This window comes from Syngnathus leptorhynchus, chromosome 18 (genome assembly GCF_054491065.1).
Source record: "Syngnathus leptorhynchus isolate UIUO chromosome 18, UIUO_Slep, whole genome shotgun sequence".
NCBI classification, from domain to species: Eukaryota; Metazoa; Chordata; class Actinopteri; order Syngnathiformes; family Syngnathidae; genus Syngnathus; species Syngnathus leptorhynchus.
In genome coordinates this window covers 3208992-3224567 of record NC_141212.1, presented here as the reverse complement: position 1 = coordinate 3224567, position 15576 = coordinate 3208992, and the positions used below count along the sequence as shown (strand labels likewise).

General features: G+C 44.3%; 1 protein-coding gene and 1 long non-coding RNA gene across 6 annotated transcripts in view; one reads left to right on the top strand and one right to left on the bottom strand.

The window, feature by feature from the left end:
• The window catches only part of LOC147042395 (uncharacterized), a 44912-nt gene extending 34320 nt beyond the window's left edge, over positions 1-10592 (top strand). The window contains exons 8-13 of one of the 2 annotated variants that reach the window (XR_015068859.1): positions 2295-2361; positions 3383-3492; positions 3651-4141; positions 6745-6851; positions 9390-9514; positions 9606-10592. This is a non-coding gene — a long non-coding RNA (uncharacterized LOC147042395). Of the gene's footprint in view, positions 1-2294; positions 2362-3382; positions 3493-3650; positions 4142-6741; positions 6852-9389; positions 9515-9605 lie in introns of both variants that reach the window. The other variant, XR_015068858.1, reaches the window with a different exon arrangement.
• afg1lb (AFG1 like ATPase b) lies at positions 780-15363 on the bottom strand. Of its 4 annotated transcripts, none has more exons than XM_085937261.1 (13): positions 15238-15363; positions 14528-14808; positions 12480-12537; positions 12294-12395; positions 11922-12049; positions 9400-9499; positions 7854-7912; positions 3381-3463; positions 2541-2611; positions 2283-2383; positions 1419-1557; positions 1223-1332; positions 780-1136 (listed from the first exon to the last, which is right to left on the bottom strand). In XM_085937261.1, exons 1-13 carry the CDS (start codon positions 15347-15349, stop codon positions 969-971), a joined length of 1512 nt encoding a protein of 503 aa, XP_085793387.1. In that variant the 5' UTR covers positions 15350-15363; the 3' UTR covers positions 780-968. The 4 variants fall into 4 exon arrangements, 2 of the variants coding, with proteins under 2 accessions (XP_085793387.1, XP_085793386.1); XR_015068857.1 differs by adding an exon at positions 1876-1984 and having other exon boundaries at positions 994-1136; positions 1223-1557; XR_015068856.1 differs by adding an exon at positions 1880-1984 and having other exon boundaries at positions 994-1136; positions 1223-1557.
• Between the last annotated feature and the right edge of the window lie 213 nt (positions 15364-15576).

Here is a 15576-nt window from a genome sequence, read left to right as displayed (position 1 = left end):
GCCCGTCTGGCGTCCACTCGTGTAGGAATGCGCGCTCACGACGCCACGATAAGTTGCCCAAATGAGATGGCAATGCACAATCATAATAAAATCATACCCCACACACAATGATTGATGAAGATTGTAAAAACATAAGCTGACTGGCTTGTCATTATGCAACTTGACATCGAACATGACCCCGTCACTAAGGTCAGAGTGGGTGACCCTGTCTCTAAGGTGAACTGGGTTTATCCGTGCCTTGTTGTTTGTGTCTACCTTGCCAACAAACACATTGTGTTATAATGTCCATAAAAATTATTATTATTATTATTATTTTGTATGCGTGGGGGCGCAAGGGCTTTTGCATCCTGCATTAAAATCCATTTCAAGTTTTTTTTTGCGTGATACTGTTCATTAGTTACTTATCTAGGGAGCAGATTTCTCTTTGTTGTGCGTTGGCCAAGGTAGCAGAAGGCTGGTCCAGGCTGGAATGGTGCATGAAGATGACCTCATCCTTAAAGAGGGAGAAGCTCATCCCTTGTAGCAACTGGTGGCCTTCTGCTGCCATCTACTGGCGGAAAAAAAGGGACGTTCACAAATACAAATGAATTTTGAACACTCGTCTTTTGTAACTTTACTTGGGAAATAAGGAATGTTCCGATTTGCTACACTTGCTGAAAACACCTCCAAGACGGCTCAAAAATTGTTCATTGTTCTCTAGGGTTCACCATTTTGAGATGGATGAAAATGAATGGAGAGAAATGACTACGAACATCAGAGCAGGTTCTTATTTTGTCCACAAGAGGGCAGTCGCTAACTACTATGCACGTTTCATTGCGACGTTTACAGTCCTTGTACGTTCCTGGTTCAGTAAATGATGAGACAAGTTATTTCCTTAAATTAAAAAAAAAAAAATTTATATTTATATTTTCAACAACAATGCATCATTTCTATTTTGTATTCTTCTTTTTCCTTATGAAATATACACATCAGGTAGCCACGAGTGAAAATGATGTATTGAGGTGTTTCTTGGTTTGTCTGCGATCTCCCTCCATCCAATACGTGTCGGTCTGCATCTCGGTGAGCCTGGAAAGAGTTCTTTGAAAGGCAAACGTTTCCTCCTCAGCTGTGAAAAGAGTCAGTCGCTCAGCCACCTTCTGAATAAAGATAAGATGGACAAATATGGTCAGGACCAACAATATGAGAGCTTTGACCCAATGTGTCCAAATGTGGCAACCGGCACCTCCTTTAGGCCCAAGTCATCCAGAAGCTGTTGGTCCCGTTCATCATCTCCTCCGGTTTGAACGAACAGCTCGTCTAACGGAGCCGCGGCTTGAATCACCACTCTCACCTGTGGGAGTCAGATATGAAAAAAAAAATTCATTCCCGCGTTCATGAAAAATGCAGCGCAAAAAAAAAGTGACTCGTCCAGAATAACTTATGGTCGTAGAAGTTGTCGACGAGGGTCGTGAAGCGCCTGACATGGTCCTTCATCCGCAACGTTAGCACAGGAACGCGGCGGATGAACACCGTGTCGAAGAGTCGCGCCATCTCCAAGTAGTCGCTGGCGCCAAGAGCCTGGGGGGGGGGGGGGGGGGGGGTGTCAATCTTTGTGGTTAAATCACTTTTCAAAACGAAACAACGTTCACAATCAATCCAATGCATTTTAAAGATGACCCATTACGCAACATACTACAACACTTTATTCTTATATCTTTTCAATCTTCTTTGCCTTTGGGAAGAAAAAAGAAAAAAAAAAACGCCAGACTTTTATCAAGAGTGAACGACAAACACACAACGCAGACAAAACTATTCAGCGGCACACATCAATAGACTTGCTTTTTGACATTGAGCGGAAAATTGGCCGGCGACGGAGACAAAGCTCCGGCACAATACCTACGAAAGAAAGCACATGCGGCGTTAAGGAGCCACGCTTTATGTGAGCAGTTGTCAGGGGTCGTGAGTGGATTTGATCAAGAAGAAAAGGGACCTCGCTGTGTGTTCCCTGCCAGGTTAAAAAAAAAAAAAAAATCACTTTTCGTTTGTTCTCTCAAAGTGACTATTCCATAAAAGCCCGAGTCTGGAAATCACATTGCCTCCATTCAAATAAAAAACAGCATACAACGAGGCTTTATATATTTAAAACAAATATATCAATTCAATCGGGCTACATTGCCTTGAACACAAATGGTGCTGCAGCACATGTAGACAAGGTCATAAAGTACAATATTTGAATGGCATTGAAAAGACAAGATGTAAATGATTATGTTCCGTATGGATATGAGGTCAATAACGTGACTCACTCTGCCGCACAGCTCGTGGAAAGTACAGTCTGCTACGAAGCCGCAGGTCTTCTCCAGCGTCACATCCCTGCCCAGCACGGTGAGCACCTTTGGACTAGTAACTATGGAAACACACCTCACCATGTCAGCCCTTTCATTTATAATTTCATTTTTAATACCCACATCCAATAAAAAATAAAAATACATTTAATTATTTAAATTAAAACACTCCCAATGCGCTTTAATTTGGGGAAAAACTCAAAACGATATCCTCCTTACAGCTCGTTTGTGTCAAAGCTAGCTCGTCAAACATGGCATCCAACGTAGCGTCCGCGTCAGGCTCTCCTGTCCTACACACACACACACACACACACACGGGGCAATAAAGAGCTAATGGAATATGAAATTAATAATGCTGAAGTGGCAACATCAAACATAAGCAGCGAAGAGCGCAGTGGCACAGGAGGCTACTTAGCTTTTTACTCCGTGAGTAGGGGGGAAAAGAAAAAAAGAAAAAAAGGATGTTCGACACTAAACAACATCCAAATGAGGTGTGTGTGTGTGTGTGTGTTCGCATTATTAAATGGTGAGTGATGCACTCTATTTACATATGGTGAAAAGAGGAGAGCGCTTGAGAGCGTGTGTGTTCATAACAGAGAAAATTAGCTTTTAATGCTCAGCCATTTTGTCACATTCTATTGACTCCACTTTGGCTCTCGGGATGATGGAGAGCGACTTCATCATCCTCAATTCTTCCTCGTTCGCTGTGTCACTCCATGCTTTGCATATAAAAAGTCCACACACACCTGTTCCAATGAGAACTAGAGCAATCATTTTCATATGGAAATAACATGTACACCGCAATAGAAAACTCAAATTGCACAAGTGTGCACACCCTATAACTAAGGGGGTGTTCAGATTTGACCAGTTGCACATTTAGGGATTTCATTGAATTGATTAGTTTTTGTTTTTTTTGGTGGGAGCAATAATTAATTTTGCTTTCATTTTCGTACATCATGAAATATTTGAACAGAGGTGTGCAGACTTTTTATATCCACTGTGCAATGACTTATCATAGAGGGCAAAAAATAATATGAACAATGAGTTCTTGGATCTTACAGGAAGTAGAATTTCCCTGTTCCAGTCCTGCTCAGCCTCCTGTAGTCCAAACCAGAGTCGAGGCAGATAGTGTGGCAGTACTCCTTGCATGGATGAAAAAAAAAAAAAAAAGGTACGTCATTATTTTAAAAATTAATTTTCATTATTTAATTATTTATTTACCTATCTTTTTTTTTTTTGTTTGGTTAAATAACTTATCATTAAATCATTGATTTACTTGTTAATTTTTCACACCGGATCGCAAAGTTTTTTTTTGTCTTTTTGTGTCAGGAGTGGCAGACAAACACAACCCCAAAACGTTCTCGTTGACATCCTCAACACAACAAGCAAAGAATGAATTCAACAATCGATCCTGCAGTTCAAACTTGCACAACATCAACCCTCGAGATTCATGTCAGAGAGGACAGCGCGCAAACAAACCGTAATCATCATCTCAGCTATTCTTTTGCTGAGAAAAGATGAGAATTACGCATCGGGTCCCCATCAACGCCATCCAGGGCGGACCGGCCGAGCATTCAAAGATGAAATCAGCGGATTTCTGCCACTGCCCTCCTTAAGCCGGCTGATAATTAGCAATCATCAGAAAAGCAAGAGGACGGAAATACACCATTCTTCTCCGCTGTCAACTTTTGGATCGCCGCGTCCGCTCGGAGCCAATTTGAGGGAATCGGGCTTAATAACAACCTGACAGAGCGGCCCCTCCCCCTTGGCACAAAAGCGACGTGTCATTTCATCAACCTGCCGTGACCTCGCCGGCGAAGGTAGGACCGCCGTTACAATGGCAATATTCAAATGAGTGCTTTTGTCTTCCGTCTCGGAAATAACGGCGAGGGAAGAACGAAGGGCCGGTAACACAATCAGCGGTGATGATTCCATAGGTTATTTATAATCTGATGAGGCGGAGGCCGAGCGGGTCATTACTTGATTAGCCATCTCGAGGGCTTTGTCACATCCTCCGAGATTTCATCCGCCCACACGTCTCCTCGCCCGCCGCGTCATCTTACTCGCATTCGACCATAAACAATAGAGTCACTTTCAGTTCCCGAGAGAATATTTGGAATTCTATTCTCCATTTTTTTTTCTCTCTGGTACCAATTTGAGAAAATAATATATATATATATATTTTTTAGAAGGCCCAAAGCCAAATTATGAGAATCGACAGACTGAACGAAAGTCATCCAAACACATGTAGCGCATCTCACACTCATTGTCCCGACTGTCCGGCTCAGACGTGTTCAATTTTTTTTTTTTTTTTTTGAGTGGTTTTTTATTTTGGGTGACTACATCTCCCTCCCCTCTGTGCTTGCTCCTTCTATATCCGCCGTATCTTTTCTCCATCTTTTTACCCCTCCAAAAGTTGCTTTTGAGTCTTTGAAAGAGTGCTGTGCCATTGAGCGCCAACAAAAGCCAAGGATAGCTGACTATTGGGCCCTGATGAGGTCCACTCCCTCATTACCCAGCAGCAGAAAACATTTGATGCTTCTCTCCTTTTTTTTTTTTTTCTTCTTCTTCGAATTGACCAGGCCTCAAAGAAATGCGGGGTGGGAAGGCTGAAAAAGAGATGAGGGAGTGCGAGAGGCTGAGGTGGTGGGGGTCTCGGGAGGGGGGGGGGGCGAGGCTGTCGCTCATTCAAGCATGTGTGTCTTACAGCCTTGTGTGGAGGCACGGAAAGAAAAGAGGGGGAGGCAGGGATAGAGAGGTCGAGAGAGAGAGAAAGCTTAAAACACTGCCTTTATGCTGGCGAGTTCTGGACGACTCTTGTGACATCAAAGTGTTTTCACTAACTACTGCAGTGTGTGAGAGTGAGTGGGGGGGGGGGGGGTATCTAGTGATTTTATTCATTCTTACGCCGTCGCGGGGGGAGGAAGAGGCGGGGGGGGGGGGGGCTCGGTGACAATGCGAACACCCTAATTACACCTAATGATCTATTCCCTTAAAAAGTGACCGCCTCGGGCCAGCGGCGGTTTGTTCCGTGGGGTCGTTCTCACAACCTCCTCCTTGCCTCTGGCTGCCCCTCTTGGGGAAACATCTTTGGAGGCCACCTTTAGGAATCAGGGACCACCCCACCCTCAAACGGCTTTCGCATGGCGGCAAAAGCAAACCACAACAACAAGAAAAAGGAAATAGAAGGTGACATGTAATTCCTGCACCTGGCCAGTAGGGGCACACTTGCTATGCGGATGGATGTTTTTTTTGTTTGTTTGTTTTTTTTTCATTTAATTTCTTCATACAATGATTCTCATTGAATATAGAGAGGGAAAAAGATGGCAACCGAGGACAGCGAATCAATTAAGAACAAGTCGATTACTGTCCTCACTCCAAGAGGAGGACGATTGATTCATCGCCATCCATTCTTTACCACTCATTTTCGACCCTGATGAGAAAGCTCGGCAGAAGTACGCCGAGTGCCACTGCCCCGCCATTCATTCGACCAATGTCAGTCATCTAAAACTATCGCCGATGATTTGATTTGAACCGGCGAGCGGCTGCCTCGTCACGGGCGGTCTCTCGATCCAAGGTTTTCGGCTGGAGGACCGTAACCTTTTCTTCCTTTTGAGATGATTTCTCTATTTGCAGATTGCACAATACACATTAAAAATGAAATCATAACAAAAACAGGTAAAAAAAAAAAAGGATTTTTTTTTTTATATCAAAATAGAAGAGGTTAAAAACAACGGGAAGCACAGAGATACTTAAAAGTAGCTTCAGGGTTGTCCCCCCCCTTTCCTCCCACTACCACATCACAACCCCAAAACAGACACACACACATACAAAGCATTGTGTGCTCGAAAATACCGAGGCCTGACCTTGAGGGAGTAACAGCGGCGAGCAGAACAGGATAGTGACAAAATAAAGAGCGGGATAAAAGGTTAGCGCGAGGATACGCAATGAAAAGTGGAGTGGAGAGGAAGGACAGTTTGGGAGCGGGTTCGTCCGTCTTAGTTACATTACTGGCAGGGTCCATTAATAAAAAAAAAAAAAGCCCTTAAACCCTCCAACTCTGAGCTTTCCATTGGCTACAAAAGGACGAGAGGACCAAACAACCGGATGAGATGAGGATGAGAAACTGAATGTTCAAATGATTGCACAACTGAAAAGAACACAGTCACAGTAGCCCTAAGTCAAACAATTTGGAGTTCAATCATGACACCAAATCGATGCGCTTTGTAACTCAACTGAAATGTTTGAGAAATGTTTTCCCCCCCCCAAGAAAACAACTCAGTTGATGAGGTTGCACAACTGTGCACACCCTCCCAAACGGGAGTCTTCAGAATTCATTTAAAGCATCTTTGATGAACCCCGAATGAAGTTTGGATGTTTGAGTAGGCTTTCCCTGACATTTGTTGTTGCTGTCTTTCAGAAGGAAGCCTTGCACATTTTTTTCTACCTTTGATGAAGGCCTTAGTTCCAGTTGAAGGGAAAAAAAAAAAAAAAAAAAGTACCAAAGCATGAAACCAAGCTTCACTGCAGGTATGGTCTTCTTTTTTGCACCAAGGTTGTTATAGTTAGTTATGAAAAAAATTCAAAAGGTACAAAAGTGTGTTTGCATGCGGGGGGGGGGGGAAAGCAACTAATTAAAAAAATATATATATATACTGTAAATAATTTACGGTAAATTTGTAAAATGTGTTATGATCTGATGAAACAAACTATTTATCCCCAAAAATCATCAACAGAGTAAAGAAATATTTTCGAATGAGTTTGGTACCAATTAATTCACTTTGCACCATGGGCTCGTTCATTTTAAAATTTGATAACAAATAGTACATTTTGAAGGATTGTGTTCAACTTTGGAGATTCCAAAAGAGGAAAGGAAACAAGTCGTGGTTCCATCTAATCAGGAGTCAATAGTTAAATAAAGACGTCAACCCAAGCGGACAGAAGCTCTGGATTAACCTCTTTCACTTCAACCCAGGTGACAGGGTGGAAATGTCACTGGCTATTTCTTAAAAAAAAAAAATTGAAACGCCATCATTGAAACACAATCATACAAGAAGAGCGAGTCGCATCGAGGAGGAGGGCCCACGGACGAGTTTTAATTCAATCCATTGAGGGTCAGCTAGTTAGCGGGGTGACCCGGCCCAAAAAAAAAAAACATGCTTTAACTCGGCGAAAAAGGCCCCGACCCCGAAAACCAGATGGCCTCACAAAAGGAAACATGGAAGTCTGAAAGACGGGAGGTAGTGCGACAACAGCCATTCAGGACCACGAGGAGGGAGGATTAAAGGGGGCAAAGGGTGACATTTTGCCTGAGGAGCCAGTCAGTTGGCGTCGCCGTGGTTACGCTTCAGAACCGCCAGCCCCCCGAATCAGGTCGGCTTTCTCACCTTGACTCCAAGTCAGCGACCCAACCAAAATGGCCGCCTCTTTAGCATCTATGCTAGTCACTCAGCTTGCCCCCCTTTCCCGACTCACCGGCAATGGTTATGAATATATTACCGACACAAGAGCAGGATGTGACTTTGTCTCTACCTTCAGCACGTCGATGAAAGGTAGAAAGGTGTCCCTCTGAAGTCCGTTTTTGTACAGATCTGAAAGAGGAAAGGGGAGGGCCTGTATTAGAGGTGCTGTTTAGCCTCCCTAATAATGTCATTCCCCCGCCACAGATTGGCACATAAAGTGGCTATTGATGAACTGAAGGATGAGGTTGGGGAGGTACAACAAAAAGGAAAAAATGGATTTCTCTACCGGCAGAGCGGCGGCAACATAAAATTCATTACATTCCCAAACAATGGCGGCGAGAGAAAGGACCGTCGCCTTTTCACGGGGCGGACAATATCCACAGCGGCTCGCTGAATAGCCGTTTCAATTAGCTCGGGCCGAAACAAATTACATCTGAAGTAGCATCCCTGATAGACAGATAAAACAGGTCGGGATACACACACAAATCCGGGACAAAGGCGAATATGGACCAACGCCACCGCCGTCGCACAAACAGACCGGGCTTAAGCCATCCAGCTGCCGACGCAACGCAACTGGTCGTTGTTGATGTTTAGGCTTTAACGGCGTACAAAAGAAGCGGGTAACTCGTATACTGTGATGGACCGCGTCATTAAAAAGCCTCATTAGCGAGCCCTTGTTTACTTTCTAGAATGTGGCAAAGTCGAAGCTCATAAAGCACAAGTCAAATGAAACTCTGAATCTTAGGAATAATGGAATAATGGAATAATGATATTTCAATTCACTTCTTGGGTTGAGTCGTCCCCTGTTTTTTTTTTTGAAACACTTTATCCTCAATAGCAACTTTCAAATTTTAATTCAAAGCCCAAACGACGGGGGCAACGTTCTGATGGCTTTCCAACACCAAAGACGCTTTTATGAGTTTTCCATTAGTGTATGTTTTAAAAAAAACAAACAAACAAATCTTTCTTTTATGCAATCTCACTCGAAGCTATCAGCAAAGCTTTTGATAGCACCATCTCCACATCAATAAAGACGGCAAATGTATGCCTTTCATGTCCGGTTTTCTCTGTCTGCCGTCATGTATCCCATTAACGGCGCAATTAATACCAAGTAGGCGCTCTATTAAGTTTGCGCCGTTTTTTGCTCGCTTTGTTCTTAATAGCTTGTAAAAATCCGAGATGCGGCGTCTTGTTCCATTTAAAACGTCCTCTTGGGGAAAGGTTTTGACATGATTGAGTGCCGGGACAACAGGCTTAATGATAAATGTAGCCGGCTCGGCGTGACAAGTATTCTGAAGTGTTCTGGAAGTGAGAACCCAGATTTCGAAATAAAAAAGAATGAATAAAATAATAAATAAATATTAATAAATAATAAAAATGTGGAGATTATTTCAAAAAAAAAATGGATCAAATTTATAAACACTCCAGCAGACTTTTGACTTTTTTTTTTTAATAAATGATTTCAATAAATGATTTTTAAATTTAAAAAAATGAATAAAATAATAAATTTAAAAAAATGTGGAAATTATTTTGAAAAAAATTCATCAAATTTATAAACACTGCAGCAGACTTGTGACTTATTATTATTATTTTTTTTTATGTACAGAGATTCATACCACATGGCGCTCTATTGGAAGTCGCCACCACCACCACCCCGGTCTTGAACAACGCCTGGAAAAGCTGCCTGAGGATCACGGCGTCAGCGATGTCCGTCACCTAACACCGTAAAAAGTAGGAAAGATCACATATTGATTGATATTTGGGTCAAAGCGAGTCGGCCAATCACAGTCGACGCACTTCTGCTTACACACGCACTTGTAAGGTCTGCAATGATGAGGACAGGGCGTCAAGTAATCAATCGAGAGACGTCACCGTTGCCTTTTTCCCTTCCACGTCATCGCAAGCGTAAACAAAGGTCGATGACAACGAGGCCGTCGGTGAGTCGCCCGGCTATTACGTGAAGGGGCTCTGACCTTTCAATCAACGATGCGGCGCTCTCACTTTTGTCCTTAACCCTCTCGTCTCTATTCGGAAACCCACGAGAAACCTCTCCGCGGCCGTAATCAAAACTGCGTGGATATAACCCGTCTGATTGAGAAGGTCAGCGCGTGAAATAATTCCACGGAAAAAAACGACGCTCTCATCCCATCGCGGTTTAAAAACCGTTGTAGCTCCGCCGACAAAAAGTTTACACTCTGAAGTCAAGTTTTTCGAATCAGACTAATGTCTGTGCAGTGGTGAATAAAAATCCCGCCCTCTCCACTTTTCCTCCCACTTGTTAGTGGCCTCACCCCCGGAGCATATGTCCCCCTTTCATAACCTGGAGAGTCTTCTGCTTTTTGTGTATTAGCCTCACTGCCCTTGCCAATACTTGATTAGCATGCGTGTTAAAGCCTTGATTTGGCTAAGGAGAGGTGCCCGGGGCCATCAAATTAGCGCCTGTGATTGTGTGCGCTCATAATGAGAATCAACAGAAAAGCCAAGGCCCGACGCGGCGTGTCTCTCCAAAAGACGCCCCCCCCCCCACTCCGCCCGTTTCCTCCGACCGCAGGATTTTTATTTTCATCTGAAAAGACTCATTTAAAAATGACCTTTTATACAACCGCCATTTGTTTATTCATGCGTGCTCAACGCAAGGGCTTAGTCCATATTGATTACTGAATGACTCGGAGGATTTTAAGGGGGGGGGGGGGGGGTGATACCCAGATAATGCTAAAAAAGTGAAAGTGCCTGATGTCGCACTTGTGGAAGACAAAAAAATAATCATAATAATGGCGCAATCTCCCGTCGGAGCGATAGCAAATATTGAAATGAGCATCCAATTACTCAAGCGGGCGGCTGGCGCGTTTACAGCGAGGCGCACGGGTGCCCCATTAAAACTCTTTTGATGTTACACCTCTTTATGTACACAATCTACGAGCAATTTCTAAAGGGGGGGGGGGGGACAATGATGCACAATCATTTTCTTCACACTCTTCTCTTTCCCCATCTCGGACGTCTCAATGGCGAGTATTCATTAGGGGGGGGGGAGCGAAGGGAGGGAGGGAGGGAGGGGGGGGGGGCTACAAATTACTGATAATGGCACGGCGCTAATGAAGAGAATGGAGAAATGTCATTAGCATTTAAGAGGATAAGATCCATCTGACCCGCCGCCGCCGCCAGTCGCTTTCTAGCTCCACTCACTTAAAGAAGCAGCAGAGTGCGACCGATACCCGGCGCAGCTCATTTGCATGGCTGAGTGGAAGAGGATGCTGATTGGTATACCACCCCCCCCCCCCCCCCCCCCCCCACCCCCTTCAGCTTCTATCCGTCTACGCCACCTCCGACGCTCCCCAACCTTGAAACCTCTTCTTTTATGCATCGTAAACAACGCGCGCATGTCCATTCAAGCCGCATGGCGGGCGACGGGTGCAAAAAAATAAAAAATAAATCAATGAGCAGCGGGCGCAAAAAAAACAGCGGCGCGGTTTGAAAAGATAAGGCGAGAGAGAGAGAGAGCATGAAAGGCAACCCTAAGCTCTTGATCAGCGCACGTGCGCACCGGCAGTGATTAGAAAGCGCCAGCACACCTACCGTCACCTCTGACCTGCGGCCTTTAGCGGTAATGATATCAGAGAAAAGATGCGCTTTGTGCCGCTAACAGCTGGCTTTGTAAAGACACAGGCGCACTCATCCTGTAAGGCACAGGTGTCAAACGCAAGGCCCACAAAAGCTTGCTTTATTTTCATTTTTTTTTTCTCTCGACCTAGATTAAAAATTAGCCGTAAAATGTCAATAACCAAAGACAGGGATAATTATTACATCAGGTACAGGAGAAGTCTGGAAAAATACTCACAATGAGAATAAGTTTGGAGAAAAAAAAACAGCAGAGAGGACAAATTGACTTATTCGGATAATGTGTAGAATCATAAAGTCGTAAAGTATTTCAAGCACTGCTTGAAATTCTACGATTGTCCACTAGGTGTCCCCAGTCTTGCTTTTGTTGCCGGTTTGTCTCTTAGAGCCCCTACAGTTGAATTTACAGTGAGTGGAAAACCAACTTTCTAACTTTTTGTCAACAATAAAATAAAATTATGATATAGTATATATTTTTTTATATTTAAAAAAAAAAAGAGATTATTCTTACTCCATCACTTACCTGAAACTCATCAAAACACAGGAGGCAGGTTTCACTGGCGATCTCCGTAGCAACCGGTGATATGGGGTCATAGGTGAACATGTTGCCCAGCGTTCGTCTCGGCAGGCTTTGTTTCCGCCGGTGGATCCCTTTTTTTTTTTTTAAACAGTGCACACAAACCGTCTTTTAAAAACACACCTGCGCTAGTGACTGCGCCGCATAAAGCAGTAATTTCACCTGCGTGCGCATAATGGCGGACAATTAGCGGCGTAGCATTGAGACAAACACGAAGATAAGTATAGTAGAGCGTTTGAAAGGTCGGGACATCTTCAGGAAGTCAAAGCTTGGGTTGTTGTTATGAAGCAGTGGGGGGGGGGGGGGGGGAGTACTAACTTTGGTGGATTTCCAACATGAAGCCGTTGAAGTGGACTCGCCTCTTGCGGCTGTTTTGCACCCCGCTGTAAAACATATCCATCAGCATCGTCTTCCCCGTGCCTGATTTGACATGACAGAAGGGATGATTTCAAATCAAATTTCATAACTGCTATGGATATGACACCCATTCTGTAATCTTCTCACCGACATCTCCATAAATGTAGAAACCTTTCGGCGGAGGAGGAGGCGGAGCATCTTCTTCCTATATGTTGGGAAATTGAAGATGAAGATTACACGATACTTAAGAATATTCATATCCTAATGTGTGAACTCATTCCTAAAGCTTCCAACCCGCATGTAAACTTTGCTCTCCCCGCCGCTGTCTAACCCCGCAGCGGCCATTTCATAAACAAAAGTATTGTGAGGCATTAAGCCACCACTACAGTTTGAGGTTTCACATTCTCCAGACTAGCCCACTGCAGGGGAGGAAGACAAAGGGGATCTAATCAACAAGACAAGCCGGGGTTCCCACGAAAGAAAAGCATCATCACAGGAACAATGGGCGGATTTGTCAGACAAAACGGAGAGGACTGAATGAGGCTCCATACGAGATGGACTGGACTTGTCTGTGTGCAGCCTGTTTAGCGCTGCTAATTGTGATACGGTACTGTTGCATTGAGGTGCCGCTGGAAGTCATTGTGCTGCCTGCCTCCTATCATCAAAAGGGCCCTGCTTCAAAAAAAAAAAAAAGAACGGCTTCTATGAGACCGAGCTGCGCATACTGAGTAAAGCCAAATATGTCGGGGGGGGGGGGGAACGCCGGGAGCTATTTAAATGCTAGTGCAGGTCGTGAATTCTTACTATGTGTAAATAAATGGGATATGATTGTTTAGTCAATTTTCTAATTGAATCATCGAATATATATAAGAATTTCTATATTCTAAAAATCTATTGACCGAGAATTGAAGTAGCCAAGACACAGATGTGAACACAGGAGTTCCATTTAGACGCAATTCGACTTTTTTTTCCCGAAGCTCTGCCGTGTTACCGTCGGTAACCAGGCAACATTACATCGCTCGGGCATGAGTGAGCTCTTGAGTTTTAATTTAGTGACTATTTCATGGCGACAGTACTTGGTTGTCCAGCGTACAAGGAGCACTTGACTCTTATTAAATGCGGACAATGGTTGATTGAAAAACGAAATGAAAAACAAACTCCTTGCCTATCTTTTTCCTCGTCACTCATTCGCTCACAACAGTGTCGGTGACTTCTCCGTGACTTCCCCAACGCGCTCGCTACTAGTGAGTTGTGGCTGGAAGCCATTCCATCATGGCAGAGTGGAGACAGACAAGGCCGTCCCTCAGATGGGCTTGTCTGGCGGCACGCCATGGCCTCGTCTCACCTCCCACATGTGGGAAAAGCTTTCATACGGTTTTTATTGCCGCTTTTGCACTTTTTTGGGAATCGTCCTAAGAACTGTCCAAAAAAAGTGATCCGGTAGTTAAACGATACAGGTCCGACTTGCGCTTGGCTCTCCCGAGACAATAGCCCATTGTTAGTCGACCATCCGCAAAAAAGCACGGCACATTGGGTCAATATGAAGTCAAGTGTACTCTCCTCACAGACTTGGTCAGTTAGTGAGAACAATGGCGGCAGGCAGAAAAGACACCAAAACGCCGACGGTGTTTATGACCCGATTCAAACGGGAGTCCAGCGAGAGTGAACGAGAATAAGTAAAAGGGGTAAAAAAAAAAAATAGAAGGTGCATGGCTTTGGGGTGGGGGGGGCAAAAAGTATTTGTCAGAGTCCCAAATCAAAAGGAAAAAGGACAAGAATGGCCCAGATAATAGGGATCCCCCCCTCCTCTCTCATTACTGCATGGGGACGGTGAGAGAGTGAGAGGGGGTGCCGGGACGAGCCCAGCGGGAGGTCCTTTCCCAAATCTCAGCACTAACCTCACGCGTCCGTGCCAGCGAAAAATCCCAGCGCCCAACACTAGACAGTCATCTCCCCTGACCTAAAAACAACAACAATCGGTGACATTACGCCACTCGAAAACGCTTCCCAGACCCCCCCCCCCACCCCTTACCCTCCCTTTGACCTACGCCCCACCGCCGCAATTGCTGATCGAGCTGGACTTACAGTAGGTTTGAATGCAAAGTCCATATATCACATGTAGTTGATATTATAATTGACTGGATATAATATGTAACTTAACCAATGCATTGTAAATGATTACGATAAGACTTTACTTTTCGAGCAGATGCTCCAGTCGTTATAATGCAGGGCTCGGTCCTTTTCCGAAGTCGATCGCAGTTGGAGTTTGGGTTCAAGTAGGAAGTGTTACTGTAATTTTGCAGGGTCTGTTGGAGGCCAGCCAGCCGCTGGAGAACACTCCTTTGCAAAGCATCTTCTCTCAAAGAGCCACAATGAACCAAGCGGTTGTACTCGGTGACAGTGTCGCCAGAATCAATAGTGGGAGATTCTGAGGAGGTTGACGTGGAAGAACAGTGCTTCCTCGAGCTCGTGTAACCTTGGAAAAAGAACAGAAACATACAAGATTGACATTTTTTTAATTAGCTTGAGTTTATTCCATTAATCAGAGCATGTAAGGTTTAGAATACTGATAGGAGCACAGGGTGCGTTCGAAAATGTTTACTCTGACGCCCGTGTGATTGGGTGTGTTCGGAGGGGCGGAGTACGCCCCACTTTCAATTCATTTCCGAACGCAACCAGCACTGAGCTGGTGCTCCGTGTCCCCAGTCCGGAGCGCCTTCTGCATGCTCAAGCACTCCGGTTTTGGTCCAATCTGATTTAACCGAACGACTGCAATGCACTGAGTTACCGAACGGTCGGGGGGTAACGAATGTGCACTCGGAGACTATTTCCCAACGCGTACAACAACAGGCACTAAGGTCAAACAGTGTCCCAACGTATCGTAAAGACACGTCGATCGAAATACCTTGAATTGTGTGACTGACGACCTGACAGGTGATTCTTAAAGCCGGAACGTAGCTAAAAGGTACTAAAGTCACCATGCATCTTACAGCAGTGGGAAACATGTAGGCTGCCATGTTGGTTCAAAGTGTTGAACCTTTATTGACTCACAAACAAAAACAGCGCAACTTGTCTTACTTATCCTACCAATATTTAAGTATGACCAATATTTACTTATTAATTTCTGCAATTGACAAATTCCTTGACAGGTGAAAATGGTTTCTGGATGTCATTATCTTTTTTTTTTTTAATTGACATATTATTGTCATTGCGTTCTTGGTATCTGTACTGCACAATGCCGAAC